Consider the following 21341-nt stretch of genomic DNA (forward strand, 5'->3'; position numbering starts at 1 on the left):
ATTATGCCAATAGAATTTATGTAAAACTTGACTTTTTTTTTGTTAAGTGTAGTTCATTTGAAATGGAACAGGAAGCAGAATTACCTGTATTGTATCTTTCACTAACAAGGGCAAGCCCGCCCTACAGATTCGTTTTCAAAAGCTTAGCTGCTATTGCTGTCTCATTCTAACCTCTGTGATACAGCGGGCACTTCCTGCACAGTAGCTGACCTCTGCTGGCACAACAGGGCTTTCCCCTTCTCTCCTTTCCATCCCTGTGTTCCGCCAAAGCTGCTCCAATCCCTCTGGAACAGCTTTTGGGGAGCCCTTTGAGGAAAAAGGCAGGATATAAATTGATAGATAAATAAATAAAAATAAATACGGGGTGCAGGGGGATAGGAATGCCCCTTATTCAGTTGATGGAAACTGTTCCAGCTGTGGAGGGGTTAACTGTATAACCCCCTTTTACTGGATAAGAACCAAAGTCAATTGACAGTCTAAAATGCTAATGTTTTTGTTACAGCCATTATTATTACAAAAAGTGAGGTTTGATGCATACATACTGAGCCCCATGTAAACCACTATGAGTTGGGCACGGGGGCTGGTGGGAGAGAAGGTGGTCTGCAACCACGAAGCCAATCAATATGCTCATGGAACAGACTACAAAGATGCCCTGTGCTCTGGATGCTGGAGGAATTCAGATTTTTTCTGTGTTAGTCACACTGTTAGACCGCAACAAGGAGAACGTTCCTCTCACAATTCATGAAAAAGAAGGGATGCAGGGACAAGTTCTATTTTCCCTGGGCATGTGGGAAAATAGGGTGCATACAGGAGTCCCACAGCAATAGATGTGCAGGGATCATTCTCCCTGATGGGAGGGTGAAGTCCCAGCATCAAAGCAAGAGGAGGAGGAAGGAACACCAATGCATGCTTGGTGCCAAGGGGTTAAAGTCACACCAAGTTCCAGAAGCCAGTTACTTCCAAGTCGGAGTCTGGCTGCTGCCTGCGGTTAGTGGGAAGGGATTTTGTTTTTTAATAACATTATAAATAGGGCTGTGTTCAGCTTGCTGCAGACACATTCTCTCAATCTCTACCTTCTCCCTCCTCCTCTCGCTGCTGCTCCTCCTCCTCCCTGCACATCCATCGCAGCTCTGTGGAGATGGACCAGCTAGGCTTCTTCTTCAAGCTCTTCTGCTTGCTGGTGTGCCTTCTGCCCATCCTTCAGGCATGTCCTCAGAACTGTCACTGCCATGGAGGAGACCTCCAGCATGTCATCTGTGACAATGTTGGACTGAGAAAGATTCCCAAAGTAGCTGAGCAGACCAGGCTTCTCAATCTGCAGAGGAACAACTTCCCCGTCCTCCCAACCAATGGCTTCAGGGAAATGAAAAACCTCGTGTCTCTCCACCTCCAGCATTCCCACATCAAAGAGATCTCCAGCGGAGCCTTCCGGGGTCTGAAGCAGTTGGTCTACCTTTATTTGTCCAATAATGACATCAGTGTAATAAAGATGGGAGCCTTTGATGATCTGACAGAACTCACCTACCTCTACATAGACCATAACAAGATAACTGAGCTGCCCAAGGGACTCCTCTCCCCACTGATTAACCTTTTTATCCTGCAGCTAGGTAGCAACAAGCTGAGAGAGCTGAGAGCAGGAGCCTTCCATGGCGCCAAGGACCTTCGCTGGCTCTACCTCTCTGATAACTCAATTTCCTCCATCCAGCCTGGAGCTCTGGATGATGTGGAAAACCTAGCTATATTCCACTTGGATAAGAACCAGCTGACCAGCTACCCAGTGGCTGCCATGAGCAAGCTGAGGGTGGTGGAGGACCTGAAGCTCTCGCACAACCCCATGAAAGTCATTCCAGACCTAGCCTTCCAGTCTTTTGGACGCTACATGGAGACTCTCAGCCTGGATAACATGGGCCTAGAAAAGGTAAGTGCTCTCAAAACTCGTGTTCTTCTTCACAGTGGCTGAGTTCACTAGAGAAAGGGAACAGGTTTAAACTCCAAAGGGTGTTCTGAAGTGCACCCCTTTACGTTCTCTCATTTGAATGAATAGTTGCCATTCACCCTCATGGTGTCAGTGCAGTTTACCATTACCGTATAAACCATCCCTTTGTGAGAAAGAAACGTGCTGTGCTTGGAAAGAACATTGCAGGGGAACTAACACCAGGCAGCTATAAAATAAGGCTGTGAAGGGATGTGATCTCCTCCTCCCTCTTCTGACAGCAGCACCAGATTAATTAGAGGAGGAGACAATGTGTTTCAAAGAAGAAGGGAATTCCCTCTCCATAAACAGCTTCTAAGTTTGGAGAATGAAAACATTCCTCGCCTTTTCCTCAGGACCGGCATGCTTTGCTCAGTTTGAGGCAAAGGGAGAGGCAGTGCCAGGCTTGGAGAAAAATGTCTGGATGTCTGGGCATGCCCCTTGCTCTGCTTGACAGAACGGCTTCCATGACGGTCAAGGAGAAGTAAGAAGGGGCAGGGCTGGGAAAAGGATAGCTCTCCTCTCCTCTCTAGCTTATAGCCTAGAGAATGAAGCAAAGGTCATTATTTTCTTCTTGATTAACAGTCACCCTGCAGATTTTAAAAGTGGAACAGCACCATCTGCAGAATGCCTGAGAACCTTGGATGAGCTGCTCCAGTAGGTTGCAAATGGGATGAAATCAGTAGTGGCTTTGCTCTGGCAGCAACTTCAGTGCAGAGACCACACTTTCTAAGGTGCCTGCTTTTTCTCCATTGTAATGAGTTCAATCCTTGTTGAAAATGAATATATTTGAAAGTAAAGCTTAGTGGTAGAGCATATATGTTGCACGAAGAAATTCCTAGGTTCAAACCCCGCATATTCAGGTAAGGCTGCAAGAACTCTTGCCTGACTCCCTAGAGAGCCGCTGCCATGAGCCAGTGCTGACAACACAGCCTAGGTAGACTAGTGAGCTGTATGCAACTAGCAACTTCCTGTGTTCTTCCAAGGAACTACAGGGCACAAATACTTTCCATCTCTGCAGAGCAAAAGCATCCAATTCTTAGGAAAATGTCAGTGAAGTGCAACTGAAATGTTGAGAAAGTAATTTAATAGAAATGGGTGAATTTTAATTCTTTGCGTTTTAACCTGCCAGATTTGAAGTAGTCCTGGAACAGTTCCCTTACAGCAGTTTCTCTTTCTGTCTCTCTGTGTTTATCATAACCCTGGGACACATTTCTCTTTAAGGTTCCAGTTCAAGAGATGCCAAATATGTTCTGCATCACCCTACCACTTCCACTACTACCTACCTCTCTGCATTTCAATTTCTCAGTTGAAAACTCTCCTCCCTTTGCTACCTTCATCTTGTCTATAAAATGTTGTGGGCAAATGCTCTGCCCAGGGACTTTCCGATTCTTTTCAGAGCTCTGAGCACACTGTTGAAACGAATATGTGCTGAAGAGTAAATAATGGTGATCAGGCTGCCTGGCCTCCAAAACAAACAATGCCAAGAAGGTCTGTGCCTGCTGTGAGCAAGTGTTGACAGCCAGGCACAGCACAGACCTGCACTTAGACTGAGGGACTGGGACCAGGAGTGGGGGGTGCAGGGATGACAAGAAGTCCATGCCCAAGCCTAGCAAAACGGGGGGAGTGAAGCTCTGTTCCGAGTTACCAGGCTGACTGCACATTGTTCAAAAGACGTTGTCATGACTGGATGCCATCGTCTCCAGAGCACGGATGATTTGCGTCGGTGACTGGCTAAGATTCTACAGACAAGCAGCCTGTGCACCCACCATAAGGATGTTTCTCCATCTTCCCCAGCCTTACACTTTACAAAGACGGATTTGTTTATTGATTATCTCTCAAGAGAAACCCTCACAGCACTTCACAAAGAGGCTCTGTTCCTAGCCAGAGAGCTGAAGGGGCATTCAGGTAATGCAGCAAAATGCCCCTCTTCTTCTCAACGTATGAGTCATGACCCAGAGGCAGAAGCATCTTGCCTGAGGTGCTGTTTGGAAGCAGGAGGCTGCAGTGACATCACACGGGATGAGACCACATCAAAGAGAAGCTGGAGGATGGATGACTTCCAGGTGAACAAGGCGTGCAGTTTCCAACATGCCGTAGTACAATTCTGAGGTTACCCGGGTGAATTAGCACAACATCTCCTAGCAAAACAGTAATCCTCCGAGAGAAGCAAAGGGACGCACATCACAGCAACATAAGATCTGTGAGGCAGAGCATGGGCATGCAATACATATTTTGTTGAAAAATTATCACCAAGAGTATAGAGCTAAGGTAATTATTTAAAGCTAGGAAATCAAGCAGGTGTTAATTGGTGGAGGAAGGTTTGAGAAGAAAGGTAATTTATTCACAACTGAAGTCCTGTTGATGAGAGAGATCTTTTCCATCTTCAAATTGCTTCACCTTGAAAGCTTGTTCACAAAGTTGAGCATTTTGGTTGCTCCTAAGAAAGTTACTGTAGATTTTGAAATAGTATTCACCAGCTCATTATTATAGAGATGTGATTAAAGCAATGCAGTCACTATTGTGAATACTGGGAAAGTACTGAAATAGTCATGAAATTCCAGTTTTGCCTGAACAGGATAATATACAGGAAGAAAATGCATGTCTTATGTGAGTCTAAATTGAATTTAAACCAATTCTAAATTGAATTTCATTCCTCAACACCATAGAATGGATTTTTTATATATGCCAAGTACTAAGTTAAATCCTTCTTGCACCGGCAGAAAGCTGCAGTTCTTGTTCCTTCTGTACAGCCTTTTCATCTTCTCAAACTTAATTTCCCCATACCTTTCACTTATATGCCACAGAACTTTCTGGATTATGCTGGAGAAGTGGGAGCCTCCGGGCTCCTTCCCACGCTACGGCGGTAATGTGAGAAGCACTAAGTCACATGGGAGAAACCCTCACTGTGGCGTCCCCCCATGCCAGAATTCCTGAGAAAGGATCTCCCTCCCACGTCTTTGATTGATTGATTGATTTATATCCTGCCTTTTTCCTACAAAGGGCTCAAGGCAGCGTACATCTCCTCCTCCATCTTATCCCCACAACAACAACCCTGTGAGGTAGGTTGGGCTGAGAGTCTATGACTGGCCCAAAGTCACCCAGTTGGCTCCATGGCTGAGCGGGGACTAGAACCCAGATTTTCTGAGTCCCAGTCCCATGCTCTTCACCACTACACCACACTGGCTCTTTCCACTTCTTCAGCTAGTTGTCTCTGGGCTTGATCTCTGAACAGTTGCATCTTAGTTTCCTTGGTACAGCAGCTCCATTTGGGCTTCTGACTGTCCCCGGCTGGCACATACAGGTACCACTAACATGGCTGCAACAGCACAATGCCTACTTCGGACAGTTCAGTTTGGTCATTCAATGAAATGAACACATTCTTTCAGTACAAAGGCAGGAAACCTCTAGGGCTTGAGCCTCCTGTATCCTTGTGGGGTTCCCTGACTACGGTGCGCACCTTGTTGTTGGATCGTCCTGAGACTGTTAGGTATAGGACAGGGTATAAAAGTATTAAACAAACAAGCAAATAAATAAATTTAACAATCTGGGTCTTGACAGAAGCAGGCTTCCCATACTTGTTTCCTGGCAGAATTGCTGGGGATTTGGGGGTGGAAGCAATGATAGCAGGGACGGGTGAGGCTGTACATATGGCTGCAGAGGGCTACCTGCATCCCACAGGTGACGCTTGTGGTGCATGCCCGTTTCAGTATGCACAGGGAGTGACTTTGCTGCATTTTGTTTTAGCATTAGAGCTCTAAGAACAGAGAAGAACCCTAACAAAAGGTAATGGCACAATCCTTTGCAAAAGGAGCTGAGGTTTAAACAACTAGCAATATTTTATGCAGAAAATGGAAGGATTCCATAGCACTTTATCAGTTAGATTGAGCTGGATACTTGCAAAGCGATTCCTACATAATTATAATCATTTCATTTACTACATTTCTATACTGCCCAAGAGCAGAAGCTTTCTGGGCAGTTTACAAAGATTAAAACCATTAAAATACAGTATAAAAACCCAAATATATACAAACAGAAACAGACAATGCTCAAAGAGGCCCACAAATATGCAAAAGCATTTTAACCAAACAACAAGAATAATCAACCTCAACCTGATTAAAACCACATCATGTGCTACCAAATGCTTGAGAGAAGTGGAAGGACTTACTTAACCTGGAGCCTAAAAGTATCACTGCATATGTTCCAGGAGATCATTCCCTAATTATTATGACATTTATATCTCACTTTCTTTTCCTCTTGCAAGGAACCCAAGGCGGCTCATATGGTCTTCCTCTTCTCCATATAGCCCCACAGCGGGTAGGCTGGGCTGAGTCACCCAGTGAGCCTTATGGCTGAACGGGGACTAGAACCTAGATCTCCTGAGTTGCAGTCAAACCCTGTAAACACCACAGCATCAGGGCTCTCAATAAATGAGGAGTTTAGCAGAACCACTTCTGGCTGACCATGAAAAACATGACTATACTAGAAAACTCCAGGTATTCAAGAATGAGTATAAATAAGAGCAAGAATTACAGTATCTTCTAATGCAATTGCAATGCAGGACAAGGACTTCTAGGATGCAGCACACTGTCTCAAAGTGCTACTTGCTTGCCTTCACATCTTTTAGGAGAAACAACCCTACCAACAACTCAAGCAGAATCTTCTGGGATTCATTCGTTCAGAGATGGTTCACAGAGAAATTCCCAGCATCAGTTGCTATCTTCAGTAATTAATTTATTCCTCAGTGGCTACTCTTTCAAATATTAGTACAAGCAAATATTGCCTAATAGCCAGGTGCTGATAATGCTGTCAATATTGAATATTTCACTTGCCAAAGTACAGAGGGTGAAGATGCTTGGGAGTTGATATCCAGAAGGAGGAATGATACATGATGCTTTGGGAAAACACTGTGGTGGAAAATGGATTTTTAGAATTTTCTTTGGGTTCAGTGGATAATCTCCCCAATTCCCTGAAAGAATGCAGGGACTGGTGAAGGTCGACAGAGAAAAGAGCATTATAAGCACAGTCAACAGTTCAGAATCTAAATGAAGTGCTTCCAAGGAAGTTTTTGTTGATGACTGATTCCAAACCAAGTAAACACTGACAATGAGAACTGGCAAAGAAAGAGCTGAGTCAGGAAGAGCTGTTTCAACCCTTTATCTTTACCATCTTATAATTCTGAAAAAGAGCTATACTTTCTAAGCAAACATTTATGATATAATTGTATAGGTTCTGCAGTGTCCTGAGCAACTAAATCACCAGGACAGACGGACGGACGGAGGGAGGGAGGGAGGGAGGGAGGGAGGGAGGGAGAGAGAGAGAGAGAGAGAGAGAGAGAGAGAGAGAGAGAGAGAGAGAGAGAGAAAGAAAGAAAGAAAGAAAGAAAGAAAGAAAGAAAGAAAGAAAGAAAGAAAGAAATCTGAGTAGCTGGAAATCTGCCTTGCCATTTCTTCTGTGCTTAAATGCCAAGTGTAACTTTCCATTTAGAGTCCACTGGGTTCTGCCAAAGTCTACAGGCCCTTGATTTTCCACAAATACTCCCCTCCGTGAATGTGGCAACTGGGTGCCAGAAAGGATTTCGACTCTGAAAAGCCAAAGGATCTCTTTGCTGGCTTAGAGGTGAAGTGATGTCTCGAAAGAAATGGAAGAAGTCAGAAGTCAGCACACCTCTGTAAAGGACATGCAGCAAAAAGCAGTGATCAATATTTTTTTATTTGGCTAAAACCTTGCACTCTCCACAGATCTAATTACAAATGAATCCCATTTGTAAAGGCATGGAAGTGGTTTCATAAATTCAGCAACTTTAAAGCACAAAATCAAATACCAAGATGACTCTTGTGAGAGGCAGTAAGGGTGACAGGTTTCTGCTTTCACCCTTCCCTCCTCTCCAGGGTTTAGAAAGAGACACACTCTGGCACAACCTAAATGTGTCATGCCTGGGCTTTACACGCTGGTTTCATAATGACTGCTGTCTGCTTCTGTGCTTCAGTTTTCAGATAAGGCATTCATTGGTGTCACCACACTGAAGACCATGCACATGGAGAACAACAAACTTTCTAGTCTTCCTAAGAACCTCCCATTCAGCCGTCTGGAGACACTCACCCTGTCTAACAACCCTTGGCATTGCTCCTGTCAGCTAGCACCTTTGCGCAGGTAAAAGAGCATTTACTCCCCTATCTCACTGGTGCACCAGCTCCTCTAAAATTGGAGGGGGTGGGCAGAAGAAGAAACTGCTCAGTAAGTCAATGCCAATAAAGCACAGAGGTTGGCAAGTCTTGCACAGAACCTGAGGAGATCTCCTGGTGAATCTGAGGGTTTGTTTTTCCTTCTGTAGGTGGCTGGAATCTGCTCGCTCACGTCCAGATGCAGCCTGTGCATCACCTTCTCAGGCTCGAGGACAGCAGATCCGAGATACTGCTGCACTCCGCGGCTGCAGGTTGCCCACTAAGAGGTCCAAGAAGGGAGGTCGCCATTAAGCAGGCAAATCAGGTTTTTTTTAAGGCATATTATCAACCGTACCCTTTTTGAAATGCCCTTCGGAGGCACTTCCTCATGCAGGCACCACTGGATCATGAAGCCAGTGTAAGGCTCTTTTTGGTCATCTGCTCATTGGATAGTAACTCCACTTTTGTGGCTCCCAAAGAACTAGAATTCCAAAGTAACCCGGCCTCTTGCAACTATCTCACGGATTATTCACAAGTATTCCAAATGTTCATGGCAAAAGGTTCAGCAGTAGAACATTGACAAACAATGCAGCCTGTATGATAGATATTAAAGGTCATCACAATGGAGCAGAAAATATCAGAGGCTGCGCTGTGCATATAAATTAGGAATCATATATTGCAGTGAAATAATTCTTTCTGTAACATATTCATTGTCTTGTACTGCCTCCATGACAGGATTGCCCTTGGCTGCTGAAAATGTATATCTCACATCTGGAGATGGACAGCTGATTGTTGTATCTTCTTTTTGTTTCAACACTGAGTGAAGGCTTGTTATTGGCAGAAATGGGGACTGCAGGCAAGGCTGGTATGTAGGCAGGGAAGAGGAGGGCTGGGGACACTTAATGAGATGAGTGCCCAAAAGTTCAGAACTAAGGGACAGGGAATCATTAAACAAGGCGGCTAAAAGAAGTGGAGCAGAATAGGCAGTGTGGCCAAGAAAACGGCACTTGAGGATAGGGGCGTGAACGAGGCCACAGATTGAAGGGGACAGGGGCCAAGGAGGAAGCGAGACTGGGGAAACACTGCCCAGAGTCAAAGACCTTCCCAAAACAGCTTGTAGAACAAAGGCACAGTTGCTTGTCATTTTTCGTTGCTTCAGATTTAAATCTTGTCCCTTTTTAACTGCCATAGAAATATATAATTTTGTGTGTTTAAACAGGAAGAAGTGTTTTTCACATCAAGGTATTTTTTAACACAGTGACTTAGAGCAACTTCATAGGAACAGCAGAAAGGGAAGCTCATCAAATACAGAACAGAACAGCAATCCTAACCAGACATACCAAGCCATAAGCCCAGCTAAACACGGCAGACTTAACACACAGCTCCTGGCACAGACTGATGGGATGTATGTAGTACAGTGGCCATGCAACTGAACTATGACTTGGGAAGTCCCAGTCATTTGTGCCTCTCCATTAGGCTCAGTTCCCACACCCTCTACTTGCAATATGAGGACATTGCTTATTTTACAGCTTTATTGTAAAGATCAAAGGATTACATAATGCAGGTAATGTGCTCTGAACACTTGGAGGCATGGTACAGATCATAATGGCAATGACTCATCTGCTCCGAACACTTCTCAGTCTTAACCCTTTTTCTCATTTTCCCTTGCACAGGACCCAGGAAAGCTCGTCCAGGTGGCTGGCCACTTCAACCAATCAGAAAACTACTGACTCTTTCAAAGCCCTCCATTCCCAAGCATCTCCCTTCTGTTAAGGATCACCAGATATATCCAGTCACATTCCTTTCCTGCTAAAAGCAGGTTGCAGGGTGGCCAATCCACCATTCCATTTTTTCCTGATATTATATGTATTCCTTTAAAAGATACATTTTTAAAAACTAAACTTATGCATGACAGTGCTAAGACAAGCTAAACTAGATCCTGCTGGTAAAATACAGTCATCTCTCTTGATGTCATTCAGCTACTTGGTTTCTCCCTAGGACATGCCTTACAACATGATGGAAAGAGAACATAAGAAGTTACCCAGCATCCTCAGCTATGATTCTGACCCATGAGTTTGCATGGGAAAGTCTGTATCTGGGCTGAACCTCAGTGTCTACAAGCACAACAATCTGAATTCTGCGCACAGCCTGTACGGTGACAAAAATGGTCATATGTCATTGTTTGGACTGCAAAGATTGCATTGCCTTGTTTTAAGATTTTGCATTCTCAGGCAGGGACTGGAATGGTTGCCAGTCAATACAGGGAGAGGCAAAGAGACAGTGCTGGTACACTACTGGAAATAAGGCAAAGGGACAAGGGACAGAGCACCAGTGAATAGGAGGAGTTAAGCCATTCAATGGTGTTCTCTACCCAGCAGACATAAATTATTTTAAAAGTTTAATCAGTGCAATGGAAGCCAGGAACGCTCAGAAACCGGATGGAAGATGGGCAGTGCGGCTCTCTAGCAGAGAATTCTGAGCAAGCTATATGCCCCAGTATTCTTTGGGGTGGGGGTGGCAGGGCAGGGAGTTAATACAGTAAACTATTGATTTTATAAACATACATATGCCTGCAGACTGCTGTTTTTCCCATTTCAACCTCAGAGACTACCTAAATCACCAGTAGCCTGCTATTAAGATGATTATCCTACTCTTTGCTGCAAGTATGCAACAGCTGCTGCTGAATTCTGTGTTTTATATCCACAGGCATTTCAGCTACCAAATACTGACTCAACGGCCTCCTGTGCCTAACTCCATCTGGCTACTCTAGGAGAAAAGATCCCCCTTGCTACATGCCAATCTCAAGTCTAATGACTTTTAGATGTGACGTGCTGGATGGCAAGCTGCCACCCAGCGCAGCACAGCTGGAGGGCAGGAGGCAGAGGAAGGTTGCAATACGCTTTCACAGACATGGGTTGGCAAGCGATGGCCCTCCAGATGTTCTGGCCTACAACCTCCATCATCTCTAGGCAGCCTCACCAATACTGAGGGATGGTGGGATTCGTCAGCCAAAATATCTGGAGGGCCACAAATTGCCTACTGGTCTGACACGGTCAGTGATTTGAGACTTTCCCTATGGTGCAGATTCCCTGTGAGCATATGGAAAGATGGCCGTTAGTGAAGTTTTCTAGGGATTTTTGTGCCAAGGATTTTACACACTGTCCTATACCCACACATTAAAGGTAACCTAGATGGACGCAACAGAAACATTTGAGCTGGGATTATCAAGGACTTCTTATATAACAAATGTAATATTCTCAAGGTTCATCTCATTGGAACAGCACGTCTCTGCTTAAGGCTGGCTGGGGAATGCAGAAAGTTGCAGGTTGTTATTTCTATCTAAATATGCGCAGGATTGCAGGTGAATTCGCTTTTTGATTCCTGTTTCCTGTGTTCCAACCTTGCCTATAGGAAAGGCCTACTGAGCAAAGTCTATCCAGGCTGTACAAAGACAGACTCTCCTTACTCAGGGTTCTGGTTCACCAGCTAAAAAAAAACTATAAACCTTGAAATTCCTTGAAAGCTGTCTCCCCTTCAAGGATTCTCCCCAAGCAACCAATGTAGGGATCAGTAATCACAAAAACACTATCCCCAAAGACTGCCTTCACCATGACGGATCTTCAGCAGTGCGCAGATTGGGAAGTAGGTCAGCAGTTTCTAGGCTGCACTCTCAGTTCATGTGGGGTGAAGGTAAAGCTTGATAGGTCCAGCCAGAAGTCTCTGGAAACGATCAGTTACCTGAGGCAGTTACCTAGTTACATACCTAGCATTACCTAGCATCCTGTGTACGCACACACACACAGAGATCCTCGAAAATGTATAAAGGCTCCCTTGGGGAAGACACTGATGTGGAAGAGATTCCCTCAAGGCAGCCTATTTAAAACTCTCAGCCCTAGAAGAATATTGTATCACAAAGGGTACATGTCTTTAAAAAAAGTGAGAGGGGAAAAAGGCAGAGAGAGACTCTCACCTACAGCCCTGGAGAACTACGCTTCCACCACCACCACTGCCCCAGAACATTGTAGCTGTAAGCAGCAAGATGACTGTGGTTTATCGTCATGGATTTTACAGTACCACAATTTCAATTTAACTGCATTTTTAATCCTAAAGATTTATATAAATATATAATATTTATTCCTCTGTTACTGAGTGTAAATGACTCCTAGGAGGATTTTCTAATTGAAATATTCCTCTTACTCTTATATAGAAAACAAATCGTATATTTTCTTATGTATGCCTTCTGTATAAAGCGCTTGCTGCAAAAAGGAAGCGGACTTGTTTTCATGCGTTTATCTCTTCCGTGAGTCTGAAATTGAGTGGCTTTCAAAAATTGCCCAAGGAATACTGACAAATAATGAATGATTTAGCTCTGCTGTTGCTACAAGAATAATTCTGTATGTTGAGAATGTTTGTGAAGCATCTTGCGTCAAGGATGCTCAATGTACGGTCTCTTGCACAAGTACATTCTGCATTGCCTTTGGGGGGGGGGATCTTTCTTCTCATCACTTGAGATTATCAACTGCAGGCACCTGACCACGACATGCAGTGCTGCAGTGCTAGAAAATGTGCACGGACCACAGGCGCAACGGCAGCAGTCCCTCCCCAGCCTGAGTACTCCAAGTGCAGAGCTGGCTCTTTCCAAAGCTAAGAATAGGCATGTTAAAGGCAGTGCAGCTGCACATGCCGGCAGAATAACAAGGGGAAGCACAGCGTACCGGCTTTGTCCTGTGGCAAACAATGTCCTCAGGGTTGCACATGAGATGTACATGAATATTCTAAACGCCTCTCCCAAACCTCAAGAAGTGTAACAGTACAATAAGTAACAGATTTGTCTGGGGTATACAATATTTTTTGCAACTCCTGTGCTTGATATAGGATCCTAATGCAATGGAGTTTCTATAGAGGTGTTCTGGCACAGAAACCTAAATGCTACCAGGGAAAACTAAATTTTGTTTCACTCTTCAAGTTAGAGAAAGAAATATCTGTTTTTCCGACAGGTGAAATTTAGAGCACTTAGCAGCCCACAGAGTCTTACTGAAGTGTACGTTGTGAAATCACCAACCAAAGTCACTAAGAGGAAACCCTGGTATGAACCCTGAGAGCTCTTCATTACTAATTGCATAGGTAGAGTATGAGGCAACATGTAAGTTCGCATAGAGGCTTTCTTGGTTAGCAAGTGTCTGTCTGTAAGAAACAGCTAGTACATATTGCATTGAGACTCGGTTCCTGTATGCGGGGGAAGGTCAGCACATGCTCCTCAAAAAATGCAAACACAAATGTCAACAAATTAACTGCATGCATATCTGAGCACCCAGTGATCTATCATGCTTCCTAGCAATGCTCTCATTTCCCAAGTAACAGGTTGTCACATTCTGTTGTTCCTCCAGGGTACTTGTGGCCCCAATGAAATGGCTCTTACTTGCAAAAAAATCCAGAAGAGTTAACTTTTTAAAAGGCAGCCTTCAGAGCAGCTTGTAACATTACATTTTCAAAGGACTTCTGCCACAGTGCAGAAGAGGGTTAAATCAAAGGGTCAAATTTATATCAGAATTCCTTGAGTATGCTTAACAACACAAAATGGTAAGACAAAGACTCAGTTTGGGCTTCAAATCAGTGCAGTAACCTGATATGCCACTGCAAATCATTCCCTTCTCACAGCATATGGTCTGTATCTTCCTTCCAATAATGCAGCTGTTCCTACAGTTTTTGCATTCCTTCAAACTCCAGTTATAACTTCGGTTTTCAGCTCAAGTCAGGTGAACTGTCATATTTAAGGGGACCGTTAAAAGCAAGTGAATCCTGCAAGTCATCACAACATTTCTGTGCATAAAAATATACATGCACACACACATGTGCACACAGGAGAAATCATCATTCTGTACTCACCAGAGTGCAACCAAAAGACAAAAGGCAACTCACCACAATCTCCCGCATGTTCATGTTCTTGATTATCTTCTTCATAACTTCAGGAGGCACTGGCGAACCTGCAATGACTCCTGAAAGACAATAATGGTTACCTTGAAACGTCTTCTAAAGGACCAAGTGAACATTTTAAATGCATTCTTGCGTTGTCCAGGATTAGCCCTGAAACTTCTGAGCTTTGAAATTACTTCCATTAGATGAGAATTTGGAAAAGCCGAATTATGGCAGAGTGTAGAATCTCAACATATCTTTGAGGAGCTTCTTAGAATCTGATGATGATGATGATGCAGGAGGGGAATAATGTGCAAAGAACATGTTTAAGTGCAAAGGTTGTCTCGGGACTCCTTCTGTTCACTCTGAGACAAACACAGGTCTGCAGCCCACCTAGCGTCTGCTGCCACACACTGGTGGATATAGGGATAAAAAAAGAGAAACACCCTTCCAGTGGAATGCTGAAAGGGATCATTCAACAGAAAGAGCAAAAAGCTCACATAAATTGTCCCATGATTACTCCACAGAAGAGAAAATGAGTTTGATGAGGAGTGTTATTCAGTCTTCCAGACAATTTATTTTATTTCCGATTTATTTTCTGATTTATATCCTGCCTTTTTCCTACAAAGGGCTCAAGGCAATACTCATCATTCTTCTCCTCCATCTTATCCCCACAACAACAACCCTGTGAGGTAGGTTGGACTGAGAGCCTGTGCCTGGCCCAAAGCCACCCAGCTGGCTCCATGGCTGAGTGGGGACTAGAACCCAGATCGCCTGAGTCCCAGTCCTAAGCTCTTAACCACTACACCACACTGGCTCTCACACACAATCTACTTGGGACCATTTGTACACATGCTGTATTGTGCTAGCTGGGTTGTTGTTGTTGTTTTTTTAATTGCTTGTGTAGGTCAGTGTGTGAAGAACCAAACAAGAACTAATTTGAAATGTGTTTTTGGCAATCATGTGAGTTCACTTCTGAACCAAGCTCAAACTCTCACAACACACTTACTTAAGGGCTACTGCATGGAGAAATGCAGGCAGTACTATGGAGAGAATATGACGCAAGTACACTTCTTTTAACAACAATAAATGCTAATAAGAAGAAGTTTAGCTGTCCAACCACCTTCATATGTTGGGAACAAGCAACATTTCTGAGGCTGTGACCCTACCAGTCTAATCATTAAGACCAGTCCCTGTGTGCAGTCTTGTTTCTAACATAGGAAAGTAATTGAATAGAACCTGAATCAATGAGAATGGGCAATGTTTATTTTGGGGGGTACTTTGGTTGTATGTTACTGCAATGAAAATTGAGATATTAAAGAGAACTTTCCTTTAACCATATATAGTAGCTTTCCTTTTTAGGCTGTGAGCAATCTCTAACTCCCTTCCGTAGCTCATCCATGACATGTACATTTATGCCAACGTAAAATCAAGGGTGCAGCCCTATGGTCCCCAACATTCAGAGCCACAGCTCTGAGTGTGCAGGACCTGGGGGTGGGTCTTCAAACACCAAACCCCTGCCCTGGCCTCCTCGCAGGTGTCACAGACACAACTGCTTGGCTCCATCTCCAAAGTCACAAACCGGCCTTAAATGCTGAAAAGGGGGTGCACAGGGGGACTGGGAGGGATGGAGGCTGGGGCTGATGGCTTAACCCATATCCAAACAGCGCTCCAGCCTGCTTCCCACCCTCTCCAGTGTGCTTCCTCTAGATGGTGCAAGGTGTTGTAGCAGTGAAGACGGCTGCTGCATTTAATGGCGGGTGCTCTGTGCATGCAAGTCTCTGGGCTCTGAGGCTGACAAGCAACCAGGGCAAGAGGGCATTGGATTGCACTCCCAGCAGTTAAAAGAATTGGTTGAGAACTCAATTTTCATAAATCAGTTAACAACCCTAGTTTAAACTTCTTACACGTGGGTTCTTATACTCACCTCCCCGAAGATTTGAGAGATTGTACTTGGCGAAGTCAGGCTGGCCTAGAATATCTATGAACATGGTTGGAGTGCCATGTAGATGGGTGCATCTTCAAATAAAGAGAAGAAATTGCAGGTTACTAAAATCAATGCAGGAATATGAGAACTCAGTTCTCTGCCCAGTTTGGATTGCAAATACACAATCTCCAAATTGTACAATTGAATTTTACTACCAAGGTTAAGCATCATTTCCCGGTAACCTTGAGAAACTGATTCACAAGTGCAAAGAGAAATGAGTGTTCAAATGCTAAGCACATATCACTTGTTGTCCAAGTGCACCTGAAAGAACTCCCACCTCCCAGCTTCATGGGCTATGAGAAGCTCCTTCACCTCACAGGAAAAGGTTGAATCATCTCGATGACCTAATAGATATATGTTCTGCCAGGGGACAGCTTAGGGATATGAAGGCATGGGTAAAACAACAGAAAAAGCAGAAGGAGGAAAAGATTTTTTGTAGCACTTGCTTTTCTCAAGCAGTTTTTGGAAAATCTAAAGGGAATGAGGGGTTTTCCCAATTTGTCCTGCCTTTTCCCTCATATTTTTAATCCTGGCTTTCCCATCTCTAGGACAGGTAATAGAGGATTTTGTAACACTTGAATGTACAAAAAATTCCAAGAGGCAAAATGTCAAAGCAAATCAATACGATGTTCCATGAGGGAGAGGTTCCTTCTGTAATATCACATGGCCAGGTGAGCTCAAACTCTTAAGAGAGTAAGTCTTTAGATATGAATTTCTGATTCAATTCTTAGGAGAGGCAAGAGAGGCTGAACAGAATCCTCAGCACGAAATTGACTTAATCAAACAAAGGGAAACCAGGAAGCTCTTGGCACTCTCAAAAGAAATGGGGATCATCCAGAAGCTGGGACCACATGCCAATGGAGATACAACTAAGGACTGCCCTGACTAATCATAGAATCATAGAGTTGGAAGGGGTCAAGAAAGCCATCAGGTCCAACCCCCTGCCATCCCAGGACACCAATTTACACCATCCCATTATATTAGTATAAAGCTATTTCTTTCTGGAACAAAGAGTGCTAGCTTACTTTTCATGGTCCAGTGCCTTTAGTGTGTCTTTTGCATTAAAACTTAGACAGGGGAAGACAAGAGAAACACCATGAATGGCCATCACCATGCAGCCTGCCACAGACCCCAGGCAGTGGTAGAGGGGAACAGGAAGACAACAGCGGCCATCCTAGGGTCAAGACAAATAAAAAAGGAGGGGATTTGTTTTCCAGTGTTATCCTTAGTCATTTACACAGTTTTTTGCCACATCAACCAGATTAATGCCTGGAGGAGAATTGGGCAAGAGAGAGTTGAAGTTGCATGAATGGGACAGTGGGTGGTTGTGAGGAAAGTGCGTGTTGCAAAGCTGTATTGCTTCAGTTCCTGGCCTTACAGGTAATATTAAACCTTCACCATTAGAAAATAACTTCCAAGTACAAAATGTCCCAGCGTTAGACAATCTTTAACTTCCACATCATTTCTAATGGATATGGATATGCCACTTTCATGCTAGGTAGATAAGCAGAACACCAAATAACCTAGAATGTGCGAATATATTTCTTGGTACATTTCTTAATTTAATTTTTAAAAATCCAGGTTACTGATCCTCAAATTTGTAGCAAAGACCTTGAAAACATTCAGGAAATGCTGCTAAAAAAGATGAAAAACTAGATGGGCTGGCATTAGATAATTCCATGTTGCATCAAACACTCTTCTTATATTCTTTGGGGAAATTTATGTTGCTCCTTAAGACTGAGGCTTACCCCGTCATCAATTTGCATCCTCACACCAATCAGATTGGCATTATTCACAATGTTGTAGTGAGAAAGTGTGGCCCCTTTGGGGCTTCCAGTTGTTCCCTGCAGAAAAAAGAGAATGTTTTTATTTTACTCATTATACCTCACTGCAGCAAAGTCGTTTGTGCAGCTTTGTGCTATAGCTGCACAAAGTGGAAGAATGGGAAAACATTGGAAGGCCACAAGTTGAAGACTTGGTTATTTGGGCCCCTCTACAATTCTGTGAAGGAGGCAGAATGATTGCACAATAAAAGGTTTGCCTGGAAGGACTTGAATATTAGGGGGTTGATTACAATACCTTAGTACATAAATTGCTTTAAAATGAGATTGTACGAGTATAATACAGTGATAGCGAACCTTTTAGAGACCGAGTTCCCAAATGCAACCCAAAACCCACTTACTCATCGCAAAGTGCCAACACTGCAATGAAACTTGAGTACTAAGGTTTTAGTTTTCATAAATTCTTCAAAACAACTCAATATGATGCTGTAGATTCAAATATGCCAGGGGGACAACACAACATTAAAAGAATCTCAGTCTCTTAATTAGAACATCTCTTTGCTAAATCTTAGATATTAAATTTCAATTTTTCATAAGAAAACTAAAAGGTAAAATCTTGTGTTAATAAAAACAAATGTATTAAAACTCACAGCCATTCCAATAAAATATGTATATATACCCTTGGCAGCCCACTGACTGGCCATGTGAAAGCTTGGATGAGTCGCAGCTAATGAGTCACAGCTTGTGACATCATCGCCTGGCACCCCTACTGCTTTCCGAGCATGCGCATGGCCCCTATGTGTGCTGTTATCCGATGCTCGGCTGCTGGGGCAATGCTGGGGCAACTTGGCTCGCGTGCTGACAGAGAGGGCTCTGCGTGCCCACTGCAGCAAGTGTGCCATAGGTTCGCCACCACTGATATAATAAGATCTCAATGGCAAACAACCCTAATAATCCAGGACCTGCTTGAGTTTCAGAAATGCAAGAGACCTGTCATGAATAGCAACCCAAGTGTTGTTTAAACAGCTACTAGAAATGGAATGGAAGCAGTATAGTTCTCAGAGAGGAAAGGGAAGGGCAAAAGTGATAGAAGTCTGAGGATGATGAGGAAAGAAATGGGCAACGTGGCTTCTGAAAACACAGTATAGACCAATCAAAGCAGCATAGACCAATTGGACTCAGTCTGGATCCATGATCCAAGAAACAAAAAGCCAGTTGAGCACATCTTGTGCAGTTTCCAGATGACAGGATTGCAGACTGATGGGTCTCCAGCCTGGATATACAGAGCAGAGGGCCCTGGTATAGCTCTTCAGAGATACAGAAAAAATAGAGATACAGCAGGGATTCCTTGGTGGCCAAGATGCCTGCATTGCCCACCTCCTGCAGGCCAGGCTAGTAAATTCGCATCACATGAGATGGCCTCTGCCTGTATTTTACTTTTGCATTCTAGAATGAGAATCTGCTGAGAAGTTTCTGCCAACTAGAAACTTCAAGGGTATGAAGTTGTAAGTAAAATATAAGCCATGAAAATGTAGACAGCAAAAAGGAAATCTGGGCAGGCATGAAGTGGTCAGAACCTAGAACTTCTATGCCTCTTGTAGCTACCTTTTCCTTTCCAAGCTAATAATCCTTTTGATCTTAATACAGCCACTTGCCCTAATGCATCACTTCAGGTACTGCCAAAACATTCCAGATTCTGCAAAAAACCCATAATAAAACAATAAACCACAGAAAAAAAATCCACAGAAAACTAAATTAATGCAAATGTAGGCAACTTCTTTTGTACAAGTGATTTGAAACACTACCCTTTGGCAAATCTTATGCCACTTCCTGATTGCTGGAGCCTGCTGCTGCATGCTTTGAACACCAGAAAAAGCACATGCGATACCCACTGAAGTGAACTGGATGTTGATGGGTTCTTTGCAGTCCAACTTCTTCTGAATATCCTGGAGCTGCTTCTTGTGACTGTTTTCTCCAGCCTGCATCACATCATCCATTGAGAATGTTCCGGGCAGCTTGGAGTCCACACAGATTACCACAGAAAGATCTGGTAGCCTGGAATAAAGGAAGGTCTGCTCAGTACCAAGGGAAAAAGGGGTAAGTTCCTGGGGTGCAGACCAAATCAGTATTTGAACCTCCTTGACATGCACAGGAAACTACCTGATTAGAAGGCCCACTTGCTGCGAAATAATGTGACTCTGATTACTCCTTGTAGAGGAGATATTTTTTTTTAACTGCAAGGAAAAGTTCAGGAACATGCAGTCAAAAAAAAGCTTTTTTGGACAGGGTGTTGTACTGTTTTAAAAGTCCCACTGATTGATTAAAAGATTTTATAGACCCTCCCATTATTAACGTCTCGGGACAGTTTCCATTGTTAGCATTATAACAACAATCTATGCACTATCACCTTAGTACATAGATTGTAACACTCACTCTGGATTGTAATAAGAAATTGGAGGAATACGACAGCGTTGATACTTCACAGCATTGAGTATCTTGTGTACACAATGTGAAACAATGCCGATTAAATGTATTTCAATTCCAGTGCGGAAAAGTCAAAGAGGGTGAATACTTTTGCAAGGCATGGCATATCCCGAAATATTACTAAATGTTCCAGGGTTTAATTGTGTTCATTATTTGTTCTGTTTTCTCAAAACATGTTTATAACTGAGGTATTAATGTGAAGTACGTTGTGTACTATTTAAAATATTCTAAATGAAACACACTGAAAAATGGTCTAACAAATGATAGAGGTATGCCTGTAGGTAGTTTCTGAGCATTCATGCTGTTTTGCAGGAGGGCCATTGCTCAGAATAAGGACACATTTTAATATCTCCAGCTTGAACTTGGTGCCCAGCAAGACTGAGAAAGGCATCTACTTAAGGACTACATGAGGCATTAATTGTGAGCTTGTGCTTGTGACCCTTAATTCACGGTGGTTGGTGAATCTTCTCGACAACAGTCTCATTTTCCATGGGCTTTCCCACATTGCTTGCCATTTTTTCATGGCTTTTTCTTAAGGTAAGAATCATGAGGCAATTAATCTTGAAGGCATGACCAACTGGAATAATGTCATAATTCATCCAAAGGCAAAGAAAGCAAAACCCTGAAAAAAGCCACATGTATATGATGTTCTTGCTCTTTCTCACTTTCCCAAGGAAAGTGAAGAAGCCTCAGTGAATCACAGACTTAAAAGTCTCACAGGGAGAAGTCCTAAGGCCTTGTAGTGTGATTGCCAATCCTAATATATCACAGTAAGTTGCATGGGCCAAAACCTTGACTCAGGGTATTCTCACATTCTCCATATCACTGCCATTGGCAGCTACAGGCAGGTAGAAGAAGATATTAAAAAGAGGGGGAAGTGACAGAACTGAGATAATGTTTGAACCCATCCTGTTTCCCTTATGGCAGATTCCACCAAGTCCAGGAAGTGGAGAGCCTTGTCCTCCTGTCCCAAATGCTTTTCTGAGTGATTATGTGGACTCTTCTTCTGGCGGTTTGTCAAAATAAAAATACTGTAAGAC

General features: G+C 43.5%; 2 protein-coding genes across 2 annotated transcripts in view; one reads left to right on the forward strand and one right to left on the reverse strand.

The window, feature by feature from the left end:
* Nucleotides 1–21341, reverse strand: part of ACSF2 (acyl-CoA synthetase family member 2) — a 63721-nt gene that overhangs the window by 20339 nt on the left and 22041 nt on the right. Inside the window, exons 6-10 of the mRNA XM_044419998.1 lie at nt 19710–19872; nt 17785–17880; nt 17062–17210; nt 15977–16068; nt 14056–14132 (exon numbers count right to left, since the gene is read on the reverse strand). Coding sequence (XP_044275933.1) covers nt 14056–14132; nt 15977–16068; nt 17062–17210; nt 17785–17880; nt 19710–19872 — 577 coding nt within the window. The remainder of the gene's footprint in view (nt 1–14055; nt 14133–15976; nt 16069–17061; nt 17211–17784; nt 17881–19709; nt 19873–21341) is intronic.
* Nucleotides 1086–8597, forward strand: CHAD (chondroadherin). The gene is made up of 3 exons (XM_044420000.1): nt 1086–1918; nt 7962–8125; nt 8307–8597. Exons 1-3 carry the CDS (start codon nt 1139–1141, stop codon nt 8446–8448), a joined length of 1086 nt encoding a protein of 361 aa, XP_044275935.1. The 5' UTR covers nt 1086–1138; the 3' UTR covers nt 8449–8597.

The sequence above is a fragment of the Varanus komodoensis genome, unplaced genomic scaffold, assembly GCF_004798865.1.
Source record: "Varanus komodoensis strain SLA01 unplaced genomic scaffold, ASM479886v1 scaffold11, whole genome shotgun sequence".
In the NCBI taxonomy this organism is placed as follows: Eukaryota; Metazoa; Chordata; class Lepidosauria; order Squamata; family Varanidae; genus Varanus; species Varanus komodoensis.

Coding starts and splice junctions, on each gene's coding strand:
- CHAD (XM_044420000.1), top strand. CDS start 1,139: ATGGACCAGCTAGGCTTCTTCTTCAAGCTCTTCTGCTTGCTGGTGTGC. Junction 1,919..7,961: donor ATAACATGGGCCTAGAAAAG/GTAAGTGCTCTC, acceptor TCTGTGCTTCAG/TTTTCAGATAAGGCATTCAT. Junction 8,126..8,306: donor CAGCTAGCACCTTTGCGCAG/GTAAAAGAGCAT, acceptor TTCCTTCTGTAG/GTGGCTGGAATCTGCTCGCT.